At 43.8% G+C, this 16,873-nt stretch overlaps 1 protein-coding gene across 5 annotated transcripts in view; it reads right to left on the bottom strand.

Moving 5' to 3' along the window:
* USP49 (ubiquitin specific peptidase 49) overlaps positions 1-16,873 on the bottom strand; it is an 82,023-nt gene that overhangs the window by 6,160 nt on the left and 58,990 nt on the right. For all 5 annotated transcript variants that reach the window (XR_003521456.2, XR_003521457.1, XM_027602409.2 and 2 more), the window contains exons 3-6: positions 6,636-8,001; positions 4,901-5,105; positions 1,661-1,769; positions 888-1,093 (exon numbers count right to left, since the gene is read on the bottom strand). Coding sequence is in view for 3 of the 5 variants with exons in the window: in XM_027602409.2 (XP_027458210.1) it covers positions 888-1,093; positions 1,661-1,769; positions 4,901-5,105; positions 6,636-7,973 (1,858 nt within the window). In the remaining 2 variants the exon portion in view is untranslated. The remainder of the gene's footprint in view (positions 1-887; positions 1,094-1,660; positions 1,770-4,900; positions 5,106-6,635; positions 8,002-16,873) is intronic.

Raw genomic sequence — 16,873 nt, 5'->3', positions numbered from 1 at the left:
CTGAACAGAACCAACCCCTGACTGGTGGGGTGTGGGTGGGGGAGGGGGTGTGGAAGACTGGTAAATGAAACCAACAGACTTTCCTGCGACCACCGGCTTTGACTCCACCCAAGCCCACCTCGATACTACTTACAGATCGACTGACTGTAATTTTTGTCCTCATTTTATTCAGGCTTTTTCATTGCCCACTAGGGCCTTCTACAAAAGTAGCCTGAAGACTGGGGGCTAAGAGATGGGAAGAGGAGTGGGAGGGGGGGTGAAATGTACATGGAGGAGTGATAAAGGGGAATTTAGAAGGAATAAAAAGTTATTTCACCCCAGCTGCCTTAAGGGCTGAGGGGTTCATGACAAAAAACACAGCCGCAGCTCACCCACCTCAGTGCACAGTAGCTGGGAGGCTATGCTCTGGGGGGACAAGGACTAAAATCTCCTTCAGTGGGGCCCTTGTACCCCCCATACCTCCTATGGTAAGGACATAGGAAGTGCTCAGGAAATGTCTTCAGCTTTACTGGGAGCTGGGGCTGGTGAGATTCATACAGTATCTCCATGAGGTTATGAAAGTCATAGCATTTCTGCTTAACCACGAAGGAAATGGAGGTCTGCAGAAGTATTAATAACAATGAGAAACCTCTAAAATTAATTAAGCATTATGTGCTAGGAACCATGCTAAGTACTTTTATATGTGTTGGTTCCTGTCAATTCTTAGAACAATCTTCTGTTGTCACTTGGTGATATATCCAAAATTTGAATTCAACTTTCATAATTCTTTCCACTAGATTTTCATGTATGTAATATCCCCCTATAGATGAAATAAAAGGAAAGCAATGGAATGTGGACACACCGACCCTTTTCCGTGTCCCCCACCCCACAGAGTCAAGCGCACGCACCTCCCTCTGTGTTGTAGCAATAGGCTGTGTAGTGTCCTGAGCCAAACCCTTTCCCGTGATGCATGACCACTGCGGAGAGATCATAGGCAAAGGTCTCTTTGTCAAGAGAGGAGAGCATGTCCCTGCAGCAGTAAGGTTCCATGGTTAATACCTGGTCAAAGACGACATGGACCCCAATCTTCTCTCGATGATTACGGCCAGACCACCTAAAGCATGGATATGAAGTTCATACTAGTAAAAAATGGCATATGTTATCCTAGGTAGAGGAAGGTAAAAAAGGGAACTGAGAAAACATAACCTTCAAGATGTGGCTTTTGCATCAATAAAACAGTGATCAATGCCCACATGTATTTCCCGTGAATGTTCCATGATGTACTCTGAAACTAGAAATCCCTAAAACAAGCAGTTTGGGCAATAATCTTTTTGTAGTTTACTGCCTGCGCTTTTTTTCACAGATTATGTCATACTTGGTTCTGAAAATGACTCTTTATAAGCCCAAGTGGGGCTACAGAATCTCCTAAGCAGACACCCAGTGCAGGCTAGCTGATGAGACAGGGCCGTGCGAGCTGAAGCCCTGTCCTGGGCTCCCCCCCATTAACATGCCTTACTGGGCAGGAAGCATTTAGTCGCCATGGAAAGTGCAAGGTCTCTAGGGAATAGGCTTCCCCCCCCCCCCCCAACACCAAAGAAGACATCTACCCTCACCAAAGCCTTTGAGGCAGCTATCATCCCCACAGCTCACAGCCACCTGGAAGGCCCCAGAGCAAGCTCACCTGAATCTTTTAAGGTGCAGCCGGAGGACCTGAGGTAGTCTGTAGATCATTAACTGCTTTCTAGCTTCACTCAGAACAAGGGGCTTGGGATTGGATTTTCGTCGTTTGCCTATATGGTTTGGGAAGGTATAAGACATAGATGGTGAGGAGTCTCGTCCTTTCCTGGCTATGGCAGAGACAATGACTTGCCACCCAATATGTTTTCTCCTTATTTCTCAGTACTGGGACCTCAGTTTTATCTGGGGCAGTGCTGTGACCCTCTGTCAGACTGCATTTCCCAGCCCCACGTGCCTGCCTGGTGTGGTCACGGCAGTTCTCCCAGGCTCGGAAGGGATGACTGGGTGGCAGCACTCCCGAGGGTGACTGTAACTGTTCCTCTCCGACCACGAGTTAACCCTGGGGTGGAAGCCTTGAACTAGTCAAGTTGAAAGGTGAAAAGAGCTTGGGTCCCTAGTGACCACGCAGCTACTATACTAGTCCCTGAATGTCCTTCAGACTTCTTTTATGGAAGAGGAAACAAAAATTATATCCCATTTTTAAGTCATTATTATCTGAGTTAACTGAAAAACAACCAAACCTAATCCTGATATATCCACTCTCCAATTTTTGCATCAGCAACCTCCAAAACTGGTATGGGTTTTGGGTGGTATATTCCTGATATCAGGGATTTATTAATAGAATATACTGGAAGGTCACTGCAACAACATGCATGCAGAGTAGATGCACGTCAGGGTTCTATGCCTTTATATATTCACTTATCACTTAAATTATGATGCGCCAGAATGTAACTTGAAAAGTTTGTGTTTTCATCAAGTAGGCCTAATTCTATTTCCTGCTCACAGCTAGTTGTGTGCTGTTCAAAACTCTCAACCTCAGTTTCCTCTCCTGTAAAATGGGGAATAATGCATATATTTCAGGCTTGGGGGAAAAGTAAGAGGGCACAGGATTACCAAAGGACAGAATATTTAAACAGATTCTTTCTTCAGCATGATTTGTTTGTGACATATATAAATATTAGAAAAGAAACTGCTGGTTTTATAGTTGTATGCCGTATCTAGGTTTTGAAACATGTTTCTTGGATAAAAGCATATGGCTGGACATGGAGGACAAGGTGGACAGACTGGCCAAATTCATCCCTTCCAAAGCAGAACCAGTGCTCAGACTCTCATTTTGTTTCTAAAGCTACTGAATTGTGAGGGGAATGCATTTCTAAATTACATCAAATAAACAATGGAAATAAAGTTCTCTTAATTTCCATCGGAAGCCTTCTCTATACCCATTTACTGATGACTGCTCGGTTATTATATTAATTAGACTGGTGAATGGATGGGAATATAAAACTAGTGGTTCACTGTGGTGCCTGCTAATTGTCTTTGAGATATCATGGTCTCAGTGTCTGAAGAGCTTGACATCTAAGTCCTGTCTGTACCACTCATGAAAGGCAGCAAATCACAGCCAGATGATGCTTCACGGGGCTCCCTGGGACAATAGGATGTGGAGCTGCTTGTTCTCATAACAGACTGCAGCAGAATGAGTGTGCCAGAGAACCTCTCAGTAGGGCTGGTGGTCATGATATGTGGGGGCATGGACAGAAAGAGAATTCAAAGAGGGGCCTGACCTTATTTTACATTCTAATTCACCAGCAGATTTTCGAAAATTATTGCAGCACTGCCTGGGAACCCTGGCAGTGACTGCCATTCTCAGTAGAGGGAGTATGTGAGCTAAGATGAAGACAATATAGAATCCGGCTTTGTTTCCCTAAAATGAAATTCACAAAGAAAAAGAAATTACTGATTCAACTGAGATTGATCAGGTCTGTCTCCATTCGATTAATCTGGCCACATGGAAAGGTAGAAGCCTGACAGTTTTGAAACTTCACAAGCACATTACAACAATGCATCTCAGACCTTTTGCCATAGCTTTCCTTCCCTGCTACTATTTGAACTTGCCTAGAGGAATCCTGATAAATTGGCACATCTGGCAACCAGAAAAACAATCCCTTTTTGCAAAAATAAATAAAAGTATTTCCTCCCTAATCCACCTTGTCCGAGAATGATGGAGTTAAAGCTGTTAACATCCTTCTGTTCCTCACAAGTAAAAAGCTTTAGGCATCACTACCTTCAAAAAATCAAATAGATACTGCTCTAATAAGATACTTTAAGTCACGACCTTTATATCTCAATAAGGAACAGGGCAGGTGACTCTGTAGTTATCCAAGTACAGCATTTCAAATTTTGTTTAAAAATGGCAATAATATCAAGCATGACTTTTTATTTTTGTCCTGACTCTTCAGGGACAATAGGTTTCCCACAGTTCACTATTTTAAAAGACCATATGCAAATATTTTAAGGGTCATCATAAGATTGTGGTTCTCAAAACTTGTAGTGCAAACTATTTTATGGCTGCAAATTGATTTCAAGATATCTGCACAATCCATTAATTTTAGTTTCCAAATCTTGATATGCCAAAAAACCAAACTCGAGCTTCTAAGTATTTGCTCTGCATTTCCTCTGTACGTGCTGGGTTAGCAAAAGCACTAAGTGTTATTAGTGTGGCAAGATGGAAGAAGCTCTGCAAAAGGTGCCTATGTAACCAACCACATGCAAAGAGTTCCACTTTAAAATGAGAGCTGTGACAGAGAAATACTCTCTTCCCCAGATGCATGGCATGTGAAGGCATATGAAGAAACAAATGCAGAAAGTAACCATGAAGCTGATGCACCTTATGACTTGCCTTCCTGGTCCCACTCGTACCAACCTATTGCATTGATTCTGATGATTTGCGGATTGAAATCTGCAAATTCAGTACAAGGCACACATTTCTGATACCGTAACCCTCAAACAAGCTATGCTACCTGACTTTAGATGAAATCAGAACTGTCAGATCTAGGTTCATGAATTTAAGCAGGACCCTTGTAGCACTATGAAGCTAAGTACTCACATTCTTAGAGTCCCCATTTCAGGATCCACACTTTCAAATGCCTCCCAAGATAACAACTAATGTCAATCATAGCAGGAGTCAAAGGAAGCCCAACTCTTAGGTTTTGTTTTGTTTTTTAACATGATGTCCACACGCTTGTTTTCAGGAAAATGGGAGAAAAAAAATCTTTAAAAGATGCTTTAGAACCACTCAATATTATCAGTGTTACTTTTGACTAAAGGAGCAAAAACAGCACCTTACACCGATATTCCAGATGCACGGCCCCCCTCTCCCTCTCCACTTCTACCCCCCAGCACTCACTGTTACACTGGTCACAAGCGTAGATTCTCCCTTCCAGGGCCTCTGTCTCTGTGAACTTGGCCAGCATCTCAGTGAGCAGGCACTCTGTCTGATTCAAAGGGACAAACCCCTTTTCTATGCAGTGATACCGTTCAGGGAATTCCAGGGACAGATCCCAAAAGGGCTCAATGGTATTGGATTTGTAATTGCATGATACACATGTGACCTAGAATGAAAAGATTGATTTACAGGTTATATAACCTCCATGTTTCCCACATACATTTTTGCTCGATTTAGACAAAACATATCTTAGCAAAAAGAAGCATAAGTTTTCAAAAAATTTTAATTATTATATTAAAATAATAAATGTAACCTTAAGAGGATTAGAACATATTACTGTTGGTATACATTTCTAACTATGATGCTAGCTGGAACTGGAAAACTACATAGCACAGAGATTATTACCTACCCTTTCTCTCTCTGTCTCCCAAAGCATGCTCTACCATTCAGTGCTGTGGCAGTACACACTGGAAGTTATCATGGAACCATTCTTGGATCAGTGTGAGATAGAGAACTGGCAGATTCCTGTCTGCTTCTCTCATCCTCACTCCTTCCTCATCCAGACTTTGCTACTTCTACCCACTCCAACTTGCCTCTCTTTTTTGCCCTTGTTTCTGCCAGTATTATCCCTACACAGATCCCTGTATTCAAAGAGCCTCGAAGTGCCTTATGATCAGACTTCCTCTCCCACTATAACCTTCCCAGATGCACTGTTCTTCCTGTGGACCCACGGCAGGTAGAGGAAGTGCCCATAAGTATGCCCCCTTTACATGCTAAAAAAACAAAAGCCTAAATAAACCTCTTCCCAACCCATTCATCATTCTTTTAAAACCCTAAATACTGAGACACATACCTCAGTAACATAATGTAGATGTTTTACCTGAATCCATTACGTTGCCCACCTTTTTAACTCCGCACATTCTCACAAAGTCTTATCTATGAGTCTTTGCTTATATGTTTGTGACATATACCACAGAGCCGTGAGCATCTGCGGCTGTCCCTGAGGAGCGCGCTGCGGCGGGACGGCGTCCTCGCCTGCGGCCATGGACCGCAGCGTCCGCCCGTGCCTCAGCGGCGGGTCCTGCTTCTGGCCCCTGACCGCCAGGAGGGAGCTTCTAAGCAGCTTTCAGGTCCCCCTCCGGGTTATCGTTGAGCACGTAGTCCTTGCACAGGTAAGAGAAAACGATCCAGAAAACGAGAGGTAATGGGGAACAGAAGGGGTACTTGCTTAGGCCTTTGGCATCCTCCTAGCCATCTCCCTTCCTTGTATGTAAAGAATGTTCTGGAAGGAAGAAGGCTCTTTCAAACTATGAAACCAGGGTTATAGGCAAACTGTTCAATTTCCTGAAATTGATCAAGGAGGGCACACCAACAATAGGTTCTTAATTATAACAATGAGGATATTGTATTACCTATATTGTCATTAAAGGTTAAAGACAGTCACTGAAAATGATGTGATACAGCAAATTCAACTAAAAATCTGCCCAGATAGAGGACGCAAGTTCACCAACAAGGCCGTTACAACACAACGAAAGGTACAATAGCCACCCTCCGTTATGCGTCATTACAGCAAATGTTGGCTATCCTCGTCCGCCCAATAACCTGGCGGAGGCACTCACGGGAGGCCCAAACTCTAACCAGCAAGCCTCCCTGGGACATGACGGGGGAGAGTCGGGAGCAGGGTGGGCCAACCTACCTGACTGAGTAGCTGCCCGTGGAATATGGTGTTCACCACCTTTAAGACCTGTTTGGTGAGCTTCCTCTGGGAGAAGGGGATGAGGATCCGGCGCGTGGTGCCCTCGGACTCGAGCTCTTGCTGCACTTTGTGCAACAGCTCGCAGAGGAATTCCTGCGCATCCTGCTGGTCATAGCCGCGGAAGGCGGGGATCAGGCTCCACACGGAGTGAAGCATGGCGAAGGGCGACACCAGGGCCCACTTCCCGGACCACATGACTCGGAAGAGGGTGTGCAGTTCGTGACAGAGGGAAATGTGCTTTGAGCTCGGCTCCTTGTTCTGGATGAGTTCTAGGCTCCTGCTGATGGAGGCCCCGCCGTTGAAGCAGAGGCCCTCCCGCTCGCACGCCTCGGCCCCATCGCTCCTGGCTGACAGCTCGGTGGTTGAGCCGCCGGGGGGCCTGCCCGAGAGCGGAGCCTTCCCGTTGGGGGCCTTGGGAAACAGCTGTTGGGTCTGGGAAGGGTCGAGGTTCAGAAAACATTCGCGGAACTTCTGGAGGTGGCTGAGCACCTGCAGGATGGAGTTCATGTAGCAAGTGTTGCCCAGGTTGCGCAGGCCCGTGACGCCCGGCGCCATGGCGGGCGCGCGGCGCGGCGGCGGGCGGCCCCCGGCGGGCGCGCGCGGCGAGGCGGGGAGCGGGGCCGCGGCGCGCGGCGAGTGCAGCAACAGGCGCGCGCTCTTGCGCGGAGGGGCGCTGGCCAGCTCCTCCAGCAGCCGCCGCTTCACCTCGCGCCGCCGCTGCCGCGCCTCCTCCTTCTTGCGCTCCAGTGCCTCCTCCTGCCGCCGCTGCTCCAGCTTCGCCTGGCCGCGGGAGCTCTTTTCGAACCAGAGCCGCAGCGTCTTGGCCAGCAGGCGCTGGCGCCGGTACCACAGAGCCGTGAGCATCTGCGGCTGTCCCTGAGGAGCGCGCTGCGGCGGGACGGCGTCCTCGCCCGCGGCCATGGACCGCAGCGTCCGCCCGCGCCTCAGCGGCGGGTCCTGCTTCTGGCCCCTGACCGCCAGGAGGGAGCTTCGGAGCAGCTTCAGGTCCCCCTCCGGGTTATCGTTGAGCACGTAGTCCTTGCACAGGTAACAGAACACGTACAGATCCCGGACCTCCATGGCTAACGGGTGCCCGGTCTCCTCAAAGTGTTTCAGGGCGTGATCCTCGATGTAGCGGCCGCAGGCCACGTGGGAGCACTTGAGACAAGCCCACACGGACTCGGTGGTGGCGCACTCCCTGCAGCACCACTTCTGCGGGTTCAGGATCGAGTGGTCCTGGGCGAGCCGCAACCGCCCGACATGTTTGCATCTATCCATGTCTTACAGAAGGCTCCACTCTTTCAACCTGGCACAACAGAGCCCCCAGAAAGAGAAAGAGAGAGAAAGCTTTCAGCAAAATATTTCCCTAGAAAAAGGCTTGCAACTGCCATTTTCAATTCAATGCTCATTACTTTTCAATTCAAAATTGGTTCCTTTGGAAGGAAGTTAAAAAAAAAAAAAGAAATATGGGGGGAGGGTTTAGCACCAAGTTGAATCTTTACATTTTCTAAGCCTGTACTAATTCTTAAATATCAGCTAATTTTTTGCGAGGCAGATTTGTACTCCTGAGGAAATGGCATTACCCTTAGTTCACACTGTACTCAACTGGCCACCAAAGAAACTTGTACTCTGAACCATCTCTGAACTGATGATGTCCTAGAAGTAAAAGCCTCTATATCTTGTACTGATCAAGATCCTAGTTGTATGCACAAAGGGACAGAAGGGAGGAGAGACATGTTTCATATACCACTGAGAGATGAAGACCCTCAAAAAGGCAATATTAGGTCGGTTTCAATGTATTTCAAAACAGAGGTAACAGGATAAGATAAAAGTAAGAAAGAGAAAGTCCTCTACAGTACAAAGTATCATATTTATTTTCTTGAGTCCAAAGAACCTAAGGAGGTAGTGTGTAAGCCTCAATCTAAACAACTTTTTTTAAAGTAGGCTCTACGCCCAATGTGGTGTTCAAACTCACAAGCCCAAGATCAAGAGTCACGTGATCTACCAACTGAACCAGCCAAGTGCCCCAATCTAAGTAACATTTTATAGGTCTACTATGGTCTGAATGTTTGTGTACCCCCCTTTCATATGCTAAAATATCAACACCTCCTACCCACCCACCCCCAAGGGGACACGGGGCCTTTGGGAGATGATAAGGTCATGAATGGGTTGACCCTCATGGGATGAGCCTTCACTAATGGGATTTTTAGTGCCCTTATGAAACAGTTCCCTCACCCTTCACCCATGTTAGGACACAGCGAAAAGCCAGCTGTTACAGTCATGAACCAGGAAGTCCTTGGACTTCCCAGCCTCCTGTGAAAAATGTTTGCTGTTTATAAGCCACTCAGTCTATGGTATTTTTGTTATAGCAACCCTGAGGGACTAAGACAATGTGAAAAGAACATGAACGTCTTGTAGAAAGGGTGGGAAAATGTTAACTTGCTTTACTGAAAGTATAGGTAAGTACAGAATTAAATCTGACTCTTAGGACAAGTGGTGGAGTGGCTACTGGTTTAACCAAACTACCAAGCAAAAAGAAAGAAAAAAAAAGCAAATCTTCCAAATATGTGAAAATGCTTTTTAAAAAAATAACATATTGAGCTTTTTTTTTAAAGATTTTATTTATTTGAGAGAGAGAGAATGAGAGATAGAGAGCACGAGAGGGGGGAGGGTCAGAGGGAGAAGCAGACTCCCTGCTGAGCAGGGAGCCTGATGTGGGACTCCATCCCGGCACTCCAGGATCATGACCTGAGCCGAAGGCAGTCGCTTAACCAACTGAGCCACCCAGGTGCCCCAACATATTGAGCTTTTTTCCCTTTTTCGTCCTGTCTTCCTAACATTGCTTCTTCAAATATTGTCCTCAGAGAAGCCTAAGGGGCAATTTCTCCAAGGAGAAGAGGCTATAGACAATTATTTTAAAAGAAAACTTTTTATTCTTTGGAACCTTGACAGTTTTTTTTTCTTTCCCAATACCAGTATTTGAAATTCCCTAAAGGTAGTTCCTCTTATAAAGTGAACTTCCCTCACCTCCATTTCTTCTCCACTTTCATTTCTGTGAGCAAATGAAGTTCCATGATTATGGAGTCACCCAGAGAAGTTTTTTTTGTTTTGTTTTGTTTTAAGATTTTATTTATTTGACAGAGAGAGACACAGCGAGAGAGGGAACACAAGCAGGGGTAGAGGAAGAAGTGGCTCCCCACGGAGCAGGGAGCCTGATGTGGGACTCGATCCCAGGATCCTGGGATCATGACCTGAGCCGAAGGCAGACGCTTAACAGACTGAGCCACCCAGGCGTCCCACTCAGAGAAGTTTTAAATCCAGTACACTCTGAGTAGTCCCTTTAGTTGGTTTCCAGATGCCCTTTTTGGCCTCGTACTATTGCCAAAACCCCCACAACTATACCATGGGACCAAATTAGAGATCCTTCCCGTTTTTTATTGCCCATTCCAGATTGGCAAAGGCCAAGTCCCTAGAGAAGAAATTCTTAAAATCATACAAAGGAAGTAACCTAGATGATTTTCAGTCAGATCAGATCATGCTTTTCCTTTGAGTTCTTTCAGGATTTAGTTTCTCCTACGTTATTTTTCAAATTACTGATTTGTTACTAAGTGCCCTTTAAGACAGTTCTCTGGATGTATTTATCCATTTCCTAACTAGATATTATCTTCAGAGAGAAGACCATGTGTTATATTTCTTTTTTTACTCCATTATAATTTTGTGGGTGCTCTACTCTTAGTGGTCAAAGGTGTTCTGTCAGAATTACCTTCCCACACAGTCCAGAATGGTACTGAAATAACCATTTACTTTTTATAGGGCACAGCCAAATTAAAACACATACATTAAAAGATTAAATGGTAAATAAATGAATTTTCTTTTTGCTACTTACTACCAATCAAGAGTTCAAGTTGGGTACACATCTTGCTTACAACCAATTACTGGGTACACAAATGAAAGTCAGTAATGGAAGAATGAAGGGGGGAAAAAATCAAGAGACTGGCAATTCCCAAGTTTCTCACTTACTTAACATTTTTAAAAATGTAGTTCCTGAGCCACTTATCAGCATCAGAATTCCCTAGGATACTTGTTATATGTACAGATTTCTGGTCACAACTCCAAACCTGATGAATGAGAGTCTGGGGAGGGGTCTCAAATCTCCATTTTAAATAAGCCCTACAGATGACTCACTTGTACATTAAAACCTTAGAACCACTGCACTAACCCAGTAAATTATTTAGGGATGAAGATGTCCTCATGGAAACCAAAGAAAGAATTTTCTTTCTCAAAAGCTTCCACTTTGACTAACATTGCCCGGTGGAACTTTCTGCAGTGATGGAAATATAATTTATCTGTGTTGTCTAATACCATATTAACTAGCCTTGTGTGCCTATTGAGTACTTGAAATGTGGCTAGTGAGACTGAGAGATCAAACTTTTAATTTTATTTAATTCTAATTAATTTAACTTTAAATAGTGGCTGCATGTGGCTAGTGGCTGCAGTACTGGATAGCACAGACTTAAATACACCAGGACATATGATCTTTAGCTCACTCGGCTTTTCTTTTTGTTTTCTTTCCTTTGAAAGATTCAGTACTGGGTGGCTCAGTTGGTTAAGCAACTGCCTTCGGCTCAGGTCATGATCCTGGAGTCCCGGGATCGAGTCCCACATCGGGCTCCCTGCTCGGCGAGGGGCCTGCTTCTCCCTCTAACCCTCCCCGCTCTCATGTACTCTCTCTCTCTCTCTCATTCTCACTCTCTCAAAATAAATAAATAAATCTTAAAAAAAAAAAAAGAAAGATTCAGTACTTGCTGAATCATAACTGAATAGCCTCTTCTTAGGACTCAAAACCTGGCAAATCCCCATTTTAGCCAACAGGAGCCTTGATGTGTCTTTAGGGATTTAATTGTCACTGAGATCTTATCACATGAAACAGCACAGCTTCAAATCCTATAAAGAGACCAGCTCTGTGAACAGGAACACAGCAACACAACACCGGGAACACTGATGCCTTGCAAAATCAACTCCTGTGCTAGAAAAAATATGCTGGAACAACCAAAAGCCAAAATAGAAAAACACTAAAAAACCATTCCACACCCTCTCCATGGAGAGCTGTCAAATGGAAAGGGCACTCTGGAAATTTCTTTCTCCGATTTCATTTTCTGATCTATAAATCTGCTGATCACGCACATCCCTTCCTGCACAGCCCTTTTCCCATTACAAATCTGTCGTGGTGACTCACTAACCTGCCATATGGCAGAGTAAATCCACTCAGGAAAACACAGGGCTACTTTGCACCTCACCACAGTGATTTAAGCTAGGCGGACTAGCTTCTCTAGAGGAAAAAACATATCTGGATCATGAAGTGGAAACCACCCAAAAGTGACACAAAAGAAAAAAGCCCCTTTAACCAACATACAGAATAAAGAATAAAGAGAACACAATCCAGGTACACTTAGTTCAAGAAAGAATGTGTTTAACTTACCTCTCATACATACTCTGACCACTTTAAGAACAGGCCTAACACCCACAGGCATAAAGAATTCTATTTCACATCTTTCTGACATGTACACCTTTTCCTTCATAATTCCCAAAGCTCAGAACAGTCCTAACATTTCCACTTAAAACAGACATCACCCAGTGTGACAGGTACCCAATATCCAAGAGACAAACTTGCAGTGTAACTGGCAAAGAACAAGCTGTGCCTTAACAGTTCTCCATCATTAAGTAGATCAGCAACTTTCAATGACTGTCCTGTACACCATGGATTGATCTGCATATGGGGTATACTTGACAAAATATTAGCTTCTGCTTCTTTAATTACCATAATTTTATTTTAAAAATATGAATCAACTGGAGCTAAAAAACATAATCACTATTTAAAAGCATTCTACTATAGTTAATATCACTAAATATTAAATTAAAAGGTAATGAAATCCTCAATTCATGCTTTTTGTTCTGCTAAGGAACTTCTAGACTTATCCCATTATTTTTTTAAAGTCTGTATGAGATGACTGAATATTACAATCATCTTTCAAAAATCTATAGTTTAAAAATATGATATGATTGTCTTTTAACTGGACTAGTCCAATTGTTCTCATGTAGAAAATCTCTTAGCTGATTCTAAATGTGTAACTGCATCATCAGAATAAAACTTCTGGGGGAGAAATCAACAAAACCAAATAGGAAAAAAATAATCTCCTTTGGGGAGATTTCCATTTCTTTTCTCTCTCTCATCATATTGATTTCTTTTCAGTTCTTAACTAAGGACAGTGGAATAATCCTGCCTGGTCTTGGTGAGACCAAGTGGCATAAATTCCAGCTTCAGAGAGAGTAGACACTATGGTAACATGCTGACAGCCTTCATTTACATAAAAGAATACTAATTACGTGGTATCATCAACATCTGCGATTCTGCTCACTGCCATATGCGACAGTGCAGGGTATTTTAACCCTTCAACTTACTAAATGTACCCTAAATTGCATGTACCACAAAACTCACAAAGACTGCTTGAAAAGGCACAGTGAATACATTTTTATAAATAAGTATTAAAAATGAATTTTATTTTCAGCTAACATTTTATTTCCAAGACATATGGGAATATATAATTTAATACCAACATACAATTAAGGAAAAGATGAAAGATACAGTTAATAACCCAAAAGGGAAGAATGCTACATCCTAGAGTATTATTCAGGGCTCTAAAAGGCTGTATAATAAATACAATGAAACTAGCCTTTTGAATTTTTAGATGATGGCTAAAACAAGACAAAGACAATAAATACAAAATGAGAAAAACAAAAAGTTGCAGCAGAGCCTGAGAGGGATGAGGTTAGTGAAAGAAAGTGTTCAGAAGCCCTTTGCTAAGGCAGTGTATGTGTGGGGATGTGACTCAGTGGAGTGGAGTGTCCCCCACACACCGCCTCTCCCTTTCTCCCCGCTCCCCTTCTCCCAGGATGTGGAGGGGGTGGTGGTGGTGGAGGGTGACTTATCAGTCAGAGCATGGCTCAGAGACTCCCAGGGAGGCAGAACTCTCTGAGAGGGTTTCAGAGGCTCTGACTAAACGTGTTCTTTAGCTCTTTGACCTGAGAGCTGGGATGGAAGGCAGCAGCAGGTCACGGTATGCTGCCAACGCTGGGTGTGCCCGAGCCTTGTGAGCTGTGTCACTGCTCACCTGGCCTCGGCCATCAAGTACTGGTGTTCAGGAATGAGTGTCTAATCGCGGGTGAGAGCAGAGTGCAGGTTATGCCCATGTGGTAATGTCTCTCTCACTTGCATTAGGACCTGCCTTCTTGGATTAGAAAGGAGTAGGGTTCATCTAGGAAGCTCTGGGCAGGGCCCACAGCCCTGCTTTGTCCAGGGGGAGGGGCCGTGCCTGTGGCCCCACAGGGAAATGACAAAGACAGCACAACCATCAAGGAACAAATGCTCTGCTCTGTACCAAACACCAACTTCTCTGACCATAGTAAGAGCAAGAATTGGATGTAAGCCCTCTGTACCTTCAGTCTCTGCTTTCTTGTTCACCTTTCTCTCCAGATACACACAAGTCTCTCCTGTCTAGACAGAGAAAGAAGGACATACAGACAAAAGTCTGCCCTGCCTCCAGATGATCAATGACACTATTGTTGGGCTCTTTCTCCTTCTGCCCACCTTATTTCTGGCAAGATAATGTGCAGCTGCATCTTCCTCACAGCTCACTCAACACATTCATTTCATGGGAACTATTTACACAAAGGGCATTGGCAATTTCCTTATAGCTAAGTTCATTAGCCTGAATTTTAAGCTACTCTTCTCTGGTTTTCTCCCTATGTCTGAAGTCACACGTTCCCTGTTTTCGTGTCTCTTCTCTTCCTTAAAATGTACGTTTTCCTCAAGACTCTGCCCTCAGCTCTCTTTCTCAGTGATTTCATCTATTCCTAGAATGTTGAGTATCATTTCTATAATGTATTTTAATTTTCACAAATACTTTCTAAAGAGTAGTTTATTGATATAGTTTATATACCATAAAATTCACTCATTTAAAACAGAACTTGGGGCGCCTGTGTGGCTCAGTCAGTTAAGCATCTGACTCTTGGTTTCGGCTCAGGTCATGGTCTCCAGTCGTGAGATCGAGCCCCACGTCAGGCTCCACACTTAGCAGGGAGTCTGCTTGGGATTCTCTCTCTCCCTCTCCCTCCCACCCTTCTTGTATGCACACGCTTTCTCTCTCTTTCCCGCTCTCTCAAATTAAATAAAGTCTTAAAAAAAAACCTATACAATGCAACAATTTGGTATATTCAGAGCCCACAAGTACTTTTGAATATGAAATCTTTCCATTTCATTGCAGAGTCTCTATCTTAGGAATTTTCACATTCTGATACCTCCATTTGTATACTACTGTTAATAGTATTTGCAAGATGAAGCTATTGAACGTGTTTTGCACTTTTTGTTTATTCGTTTGGTAGCTGTGATGATCACGGACTGAAATATATAGAATTTCATCCAGGTCTCCAGGTGCTCAAGATAGAAAAGATGACTGATGGGGGGTTAGAGAGTTGCCATCTGTGGAACAAAGCTAAGCTAGCTGGCCTTCGACAGATCCGACTTTTTGACTGATTAGCCTAATACTCTTGCCAAAGAGGTCTGTGCCTAAAACTTAACCCCTTGTCCAGGTCTATAGTAGACTGGGGACAAGGTGACCAAAAAAGAGTGCTCATGAGAAATTCTGAATCCACAGGGAAAACACACACAGGAGGGAGTATGTGTGCTCTTAAAAATGTTACCTGTGCCTCCACAGAGAAGTGGCAGCCAAAAGTAGAAGATAACCCGGTTGGCTGTGTAAACATTAAACAAGTCTAATTCAGAGCTTAATAATTTATGCTACCTCCCAATCAAAAAGGCCTATTTGCTATAACCTGATGTTGTTTTGGTGTGGCCTACTTGACAGGCTAGTGTTCAAGCAAGGTCCAAACTAAAGGCTCCCTCTTCTACTCCACTGCCGTATGGAAAATTTCTATTGCCACCACTGAGAGAATCAGGGTTAACCTTTACAAATCTGACGACAGGAATCCTGGCTTATAATCCTGAAGTACGCCTCGAAAACACTAGGTTCTCCACAGCAGCCAAGCAGTCAGTCATCAAAAATGTACACATATGTCAAAGTGTATACATATGCCAAAACTTCTTGGATTGTGCCCTTTAAATATGTGCAGTTTATTGTATGTAAGTTACACCTTAGTAGAGCTATTAAAAATTACACAAACACATCCAGTGAGGAATTTACCCCTAATGAAATAACAGAGTGAAGCAGCAGCTCCTTCTACTACTAGGTGAAAGCTACCAGGAAACTTTATCAGGAGTGGGTAAGACTGACAACACCAGACTCCACTGATCATTTTACACTATAAGCAGGATGATCACACACTACATGCTACATGCTGATAGGATGCAATAAGGGGTTCACAGCAGCATCACCTATAAAGTACTCTGGCTGAAAGAACTGAACCTGAGTCTAGTGAAGCATTTGGATCTAACGACCAGGGTATGAGAAATGTAGGAGACAGAACATGCTACCACAGGCTGCAATTAGCCAGATTACCAAATCTGAGTGTGGCAAATGCTATAGGATCAATGATCTGAAGTCTTTTTTCTTTTTTAAGATTTTTTATTTATTTATTTGACAGAGAGAGACACAGCGAGAGAGGGAACACAAGCAGGGGGAGCGGGAGAGGGAGAAGCAGGCCTCCCGCCAAGCAGGGAGCTGGATGCGGGGCTTGATCCCAGGACCCTGGGATCATGACCTGAGCCGAAGGCAGATGCTTAATGACTGAGCCACTCAGGCGCCCCAATGATCTGAAGTCTTTAACAAATACATGGCATAAAGAAAAAAGCGGGTGGGGGGATGGAACTACTATAGACTATGTGAAACTTAGAGACATATCAACCACATTCAGTGTGTGGTTCACATTTAAATCCTGATATAAACAAACCAACTATAAAAAGATGTTTTTCAGACAACTGGGAAAAATGTTTTAAAATATTATCTGCCTCTACCTATATTACTGTATTTTTTAACAGTTTCATTGAGGTGTAAGTGACATACAATAAACACATGTTTAAAGTATATAATTTGATAAGTTTTTGACATATGGTGTATACTTATAAAATCACCACAATCAAAAGCATGAACACATCCATCACTCCC

Source organism: Zalophus californianus, chromosome 7, assembly GCF_009762305.2.
Source record: "Zalophus californianus isolate mZalCal1 chromosome 7, mZalCal1.pri.v2, whole genome shotgun sequence".
NCBI classification, from domain to species: Eukaryota; Metazoa; Chordata; class Mammalia; order Carnivora; family Otariidae; genus Zalophus; species Zalophus californianus.
Note: the sequence above shows the minus strand (reverse complement) of the source record. Positions and strands in the feature narration are given on the sequence as shown.